The 6,652-nt window shown below is 47.2% G+C and overlaps 1 protein-coding gene across 1 annotated transcript in view; it reads right to left on the bottom strand.

The window, feature by feature from the left end:
• The window catches only part of CSUI_001477 (proteasome subunit alpha type), an 8,064-nt gene extending 2,479 nt beyond the window's left edge, over positions 1-5,585 (bottom strand). Inside the window, exons 1-5 of the mRNA XM_068061683.1 lie at positions 4,998-5,585; positions 3,099-3,341; positions 2,062-2,177; positions 1,241-1,351; positions 791-889 (exon numbers count right to left, since the gene is read on the bottom strand). Of these exons, the coding sequence (XP_067926339.1) occupies positions 791-889; positions 1,241-1,351; positions 2,062-2,177; positions 3,099-3,341; positions 4,998-5,011 (583 nt within the window). The 5' untranslated portion in view covers positions 5,012-5,585. The remainder of the gene's footprint in view (positions 1-790; positions 890-1,240; positions 1,352-2,061; positions 2,178-3,098; positions 3,342-4,997) is intronic.
• Positions 5,586-6,652: the final 1,067 nt, after the last annotated feature.

Genomic DNA, 6,652 nt, shown 5'->3' with positions numbered 1-6,652 from the left:
ATAGATAGATATAGATACATAGATATAGATATAGATAGATAGATAGATAGATTTTGACGGTGCCTCCTACAAGTTGGTGCAGTTGAGCATACAGATATTGTCCTAAGAAGACGTTCTGTCTGTCCCAGCTGTCACCATGGATCTACAGTATCGACTCTCACCCCAACCCTATATATATATATATATCTGACGTATCTATAGATGAATGAAGATCGTGCCCGATAGACAAAGAGAGAACGCTGGCTCCTCGGCACCAATGCCTGCTAAGTTTGGTTACTCCGAAACCACGAACGTCCCTCGTTGGTTCATAGTTGATAGACTCTAGAGAGTCACTACCATCACACATCCCTCTGTCTGTCTTTTGGAATGTGTAAACCTGCGCTATCTCTCTCTATCTTTGGATTCCAGCTGAGAAGACGTAACCAATGAACCACTCCTGCTATAGATAAAAATCTGATCCACCACTCAGAAGGAAAGGTACCAAGAGCAAGAGTCAAGCCATTTCCACAAACGGAAGGAGCACTGTCTTCTACTCCCTTTCTAGGTTTGTTTCCGTTCTTCGCATGCCTTCATGCATGCAAAAGAGGCAACCAGAAGCGGATGTGTAGCCGTCAACCCCCTCCCATGAGACGGGAATGAATCTATCGAATGTTTCCAGTACTCTTACCATGACTCCTCCTTGTTATGGTTCTCACACCATATAGCCAGCTACTATCTCTACTCGATTACGAGGAAGACACCGTCTGGTATCAAGCAAGAGGAACGACACAACGAAAGAATAGTTCCTTACCTTCGAAAGACATCGACTGATTGTATTGTTCCTGTAGCATTGTCTCTGCGCCCTCTTGCGCTGACCCTATGGCAACAGCTTGATACTTCGTCACAGTTCCTATAGAAAAATAGGAGAAAAGGGGGGAGAGGTAAACAACGACAGAAACGAACGAAGGAAAGAAGGAGGGAAAGACACTGCAGGAAGGAGCTAAGAAAGTGTGAAGATCAAACCTATCTCTCCTCCACATGAATGAATGGCAACCAACCCTAGCGTCGCATTCGTTATTCTAAAAGTGCGACGTTGTCTTGGAAAAACGAAGTCACCAGCATTCCCGGACCCAGTAGTGGGATGTTGTCTTCAAGGGAGAGGAAGTTTTCTTCACAGGAGATTCGTGACTGACTAGAAAGATGTGTTCTATTTGATGGTACCTAAGAATGAAACAGGAAAAGAAAGGAAGATCGAACCTACCAGATGGATCTGCGCACCATAGTGACGGCCCTTCATCATCAACTCCTGCTACGAGAAGCGCCACACCAAAGGGGCGGCTCATCGTCTTCTTTCTCCTGCCGTCGCTCACATCTGAAGAAGAAAGAGGAGAGATTATGGGATACACCCGCATGTATACATAGAAGAGGACACTGCGTCTGTACTTGTATAAGGAAACTCCGCTTCCCCCCCGGAAAAGCGAGAAGCTACAAGGGTGAGTTCACTCTGTTAGTATAGAAGATCTCTGATAACGGCTGTATGGAGAGAGGAAACAAGTACAGTGAGAATGGCGTACTAGTAATGGATGCATGCATGCATGAATGCGCTCACGCAGAGATGAGGCACATCACCCATTCAAGAAAGACAAATGGACAGCACGCATACACGCTTCTAGAGCCAAGCCAAGCCAGAAACCATCGGCAGTACTGTTTGTACTTGAAAAGATCGGGCCCAGCCTGGACCACAGGTAGATGATCTCTTACTCCCACTACAGCAGAGCAGCCGTAAAGGAACCGGAGATCTGTTTAGAGCAACATTTTATCGTGTGATGGTGAAGTCTTCTTCTCATACGGAGAAGTAGAGAGAGAGCTCGATAGTGGCACCTCTATGTTCACGACGCGTACACTCAGGCTGGTTGAAAAGACATCTATGTATGTATGCATACCGTATCATAGTACATGCGACGTATCTGCCCGTAGCGCGAGTATACAGAGACGCACGAGCTGTGTCGGACTGTCATAAACAACGTGCTTCTAAGGCGTGATGCCAGAATGATTCGAAGAAACGTAGGAGTAGGCGCTTACCTGAGAAGTCGAGAGCAAGATCAGCAACAGAGTCGATACAGCTGTGTATCGACATTTTCTCGTTGTAGGTAAAGTAATGGTTAGCACACTCGACGCGTGCATGATCAATCAAAGTCCTATTACAAGGACATGTAAAGACAGGGAGAGGTGGTAAGCACAAATGGCTCACGACCCGAGGAACATTCTCTTCGTTCTACTCTGTTTCTCTCTCTTCTTCTATCATTCTCTCCGTCATGACGTGTTGAATGGAGAGAAGAAAAGCGACCTCACTCACACCCAGCAGAGCGCAACGCAAGGATAGACGCATATTCTCTTCAAACGCCGAGCCCCATCTTTTGCGATCTGAATCCATGTGTCTCTGCATGGGCATGTTTCCCCACAGATACTTCTGGAGACTCCAAAAATAGTGATGGGCGGCCCCGGGCACTGGGTTACGCGACGGCTGGTCTATGCACGACAAATTTACATGCATGCACAATCCCGACTGTTCTATAAAAAGCACAGTGACAAATAAATGTCAAGCTGACACAGAACGACTAATGGCCTCACCCCTTCTCCCCAAGCTCCCTCTAGTGCACCTCCATACGGGCTACAACTTACGTCCCGTCCTCCATCCAATATGGATGGAGAACGATTAACATCAAGATCAGATGACGGACACATACAGGCATAGATAGATAGATAGATAGATAGATAGATGCTGTGTATACTACAGCGCATCGGCAGAACACACGTGCAATGTCGTGAAGTTACCTAGGAAGGAAACTTCCTCAGTATCTGCCAGTTTCAAGCAGAAGAGAGGGTGACAGAGGCGCTATGTTTCCTCCTCGCATACAACCCGATTCAACTTCTGTTGTAGGGCCTCGAGGAAAGACTGCTAACAGCAGAAAGATCCATTCTTTCAACTGTATTCCATGGTTTCATATGAACGTGACGACGTAAATATCGAAGGCTTCTTCCTCCTCTCCTTTCCTTGACAAGATCTTGTAGACAAATGTGCCGGCCTCTAGAAGATATTGGAAGAAAAAGAGCCTTACCGTGCATCAGCAATAAGACCACTCATAGCGCATGCAATATGGGAATCGATCTCAACAATCTTTTGAATGGATTGAGGATCTAAGAGACATGATGTAATCCTTCTTTCCGACGCCAGGATAATCCCGTCTTTCGTCTGGATTCCGACAGCTGTACTTCCGAGTTTAATGGCGCCTAAAGCATATTCAACCTGAAACAACCGACCTTCTGGAGAGAAGGTATTAACACCACGATCGTACTCGCTCCTGTAAGCAATGCACACAGATGAAGTGATCCGTAAAATCTTCTAAGAGAGATGAAAGAACGCTGGTAAGGGAAAAGATTCGTGTCATACACCTGCTATTATCCAAAGAACAGGAACGCGGCCGTTCAGAATATACAAGCAACCACCAAACGAGATAATTTCATCTTACTTCCTGACTCGTACATTTATCTATATATACATATACATATTCATGCATGACATATATATACACGTCGAAACCGATTATTGTTGTTGTTGTTGTCTCTGATCTAGATATAAGGTCCGCGTATTGACGATGTATGTGTCTTTTCGCCGTTAATGCGCTTGAAGTATTACACGAAGTAGAAGTTATCTGCTTGGTCAGTAAAACATGAAGACCTTTCCTGGATGTATCTCCTGTTATCATTTGCAGCCCTAAACCCTAACCCGCATTTGCGAGGAGATGTACACGGAAAAGGAATGCGGCCGCTTTCTATTCTTAGATCTATTCGATTGATACAGACGCTTCCAGTCTCTTCATAGACACTCGGCGTCGCCGAGAAAAACAAGAATGATGGATGTCAATTATCTCATCTCAAAGAAGACAAGAGATGCAGACGTTTTCTATCGAAGTGCTCATAAAAAGACGTCGAAGAAGAGTCCCACACTCAATCCCCCACAGTCAAACTTGGCGCTAGAAGATGCCTTTCTTCTTCAGAAAGAATTTCTTCTGTTGAAAGGGTATTGAGATTCGTGAATAGAATGACGGATGTTGAGACAAGAGACGCCAGCTCACTCAAAGTCACGAAACAACATGAGAAAAATCGACGTCTTATACCTCCTCCACGACACTATCAGCTGGTTCATGTGACAGCACACAGCACTGAAAACAACTGAGCCAGCGAGTGAGTTTCATCTATATTATTGGAGCATCTCTTCAATGAAGGGTGACTACCGCATAACAAGCATGAGGAGAATTTTTGTAAGAGATGCTACATGTGAACAGTATTCTCCAGCTCTCTCGGAATACAGAAGAAGTCGTTATGTGGAAAAGGACTGACAGAGTACGAAGGAGTACAAGGAGGAGCTAACACATCCGCGTGACTCCAAAAGAACCGGTTAAACCCGTCTCACATCACATGGGGAGAGGCCATGAGTCCCTGTGTAGCTCCCGGTGTTCTTTCACGGGCTTTCTCGTTTCTCGAAAGATCGAGCAACACATACGCCTCTACCCATGTATGAAAAACGATAGTCCTTCTTCTGCTTTTGCCCTAGTACACTAGAGCTCCAGGAAATGATGTGGTATTCAACGTTTCACAAAGGCAGTGTTATGGCATTCTCAGTTCAATTTGAAAGACCTTCGCGGCACAGATGACTGTTATCAAGGTATACATGCGGTCTCTCCCTTAATTCAAGGGAGGGAGAGCTCGGCTCCTTCCAGAAGATAATCTCAATGACACTAACGCCACGCTTCCGCTATGCGTCTGGAAGCTTGCTTGCTTGCATGTCGATTCACATGGATAAGGAAAACACCCAGAACAATCCCCGGGCCGCTTGACAATTGGTGGCTTCCCCGAAACAAGCGAGTGAACGAAGGTTGAACACCAAGTGCGCTTATCTTTGCTACTGCTGGGTAGCACGGAAGCTCACAAAAAGGAAACAGGGAAACTCACCGTACCTTGTTGAAAACATTCTGGCAAGAGAAGATGGAAAATCCACTAAGGGAAACTGGAAAGAAACGAGACGAAAATGTGCGTTGTCTCGCACCTTTGATTCAAGCACAGCTCAAGCTGGAGACCGAAGAAGGCTAGAACGTCCTTCTGGAAAAAGCACAAGAGAGAAAAACGGTGGCGTAACGCAGCGCCGACGACGATTGTTGCCAGCGCAGTGGAGGAGGGAAAAAGGGGCGTAAGTTCCGGCTTTGGGAAGGAAGGAAATGTAGAGACCACCGACGGTGTAGCCAGTTTTGGTGTCTCTGCAAATACACCCAATGCCTCAAACCCTGAACAACACAAAAGCTCAATGCTAAGCAATTTTCTTCACGCTTCTTTTCTCCTCTCGGCCTTGCGGAACACGTCTGCGTGACAGCATGCCCTCCTTCACACACTGTACCCACTGCTCCACAGACAACCGATAATTCTACACTCGACTACTCAGTCCGATGAGCGAGGCGGCTTTCCTCATTCTTCGTGCAAGGCAACACCGTCTATGTTCTTAACTGTTTCAGACGGGAGTATCCACCCTCAACTACGTTCTGTTGTCGGACCACACCCGAACACGGAGACAGGGATTTCACAACACCAACTGGAACAACAGCCAAAAAGAACCAACGGTCGGTATAACGGGCGTTGGTTCGATGATCAAGATTTCACCACAACAGCATCAGTTCTGCCGATATCGTCAGACTTGAAAACTTATACAAGCTGGGATCTTCTAGTCTTGGTTCCTGCGCTGATAACTGATCGCGCTTCATTGTGGACTCCCGGCCTTCGCCTCGTTTACATGTTTTGCTCCGTGTCGAGGACGGTTTCTCGAGTGAAGGCTGCTAGCCGGTTCACTTTTCTCATTCAAGGAGAGGTGGACCGGCAGATTCCGCTGCTCTGCGGCCAAAGATTCACACGTGTAATGTTCTTGCCTGTCAACGAAACCCAGAGAAGTGCGGAGGGTAGTATGTACCCCCCGAGGTTATTCAGCAGTATGCGGCGTCGCCCACCGTGTGGAACGAAGCGCTCGGCCTTCAAATTTGCGAAGTGGTTCAGGTGAACCAGCTGTGTAGCGCAGCTTCTGTGCGTATTATGCTCCCAGCGCGCCCGCACGCCATGTCAAGAAGACCACGCTTGCTTGTCAATATCCAGCAGAACCAGTGTGCCTGCGGAGCTGAACCTAGCACCACTGGATGATGAACCTCATAGTAGCCAGTCAGCTCGGTGACTACTGTTATGTTTGCATCCTCGGGAGAGAAGTGGTCTGCACTGGCAGGTTGGATGCCGACCGTAGCAAAACATGCCGCTTGGACAGCCTAACACAGTCAGTGTGGTAGGACACAAACTCCAGCTCTTATTGCACTTCGCTAATAAGTGACTCTCATATCTCTGATCCGAGTTACAGCTACCAGGCTCTACGACCGAATTATAGAGCCGGTGCAGCTGGAAGGCGTGAATGGTACCCAGCAGACGTTAGCTTGCCCAAGTGGTGCTGTTGCTCAACCTGGGGTCCACTGAACGCTATACCCCAGGAGTCGGTAGACATACCTATGAAGTCTTAGCTAGGCAGCAACAGGCGGCCCACAGGCCCGCTTACATTTCGCACCAGGTGGCTACGTGTGTCGGACAG

The sequence above is a fragment of the Cystoisospora suis genome (assembly GCF_002600585.1).
Source record: "Cystoisospora suis strain Wien I chromosome Unknown contig_585, whole genome shotgun sequence".
Classification (NCBI taxonomy): domain Eukaryota; phylum Apicomplexa; class Conoidasida; order Eucoccidiorida; family Sarcocystidae; genus Cystoisospora; species Cystoisospora suis.
Note: the sequence above shows the minus strand (reverse complement) of the source record. Positions and strands in the feature narration are given on the sequence as shown.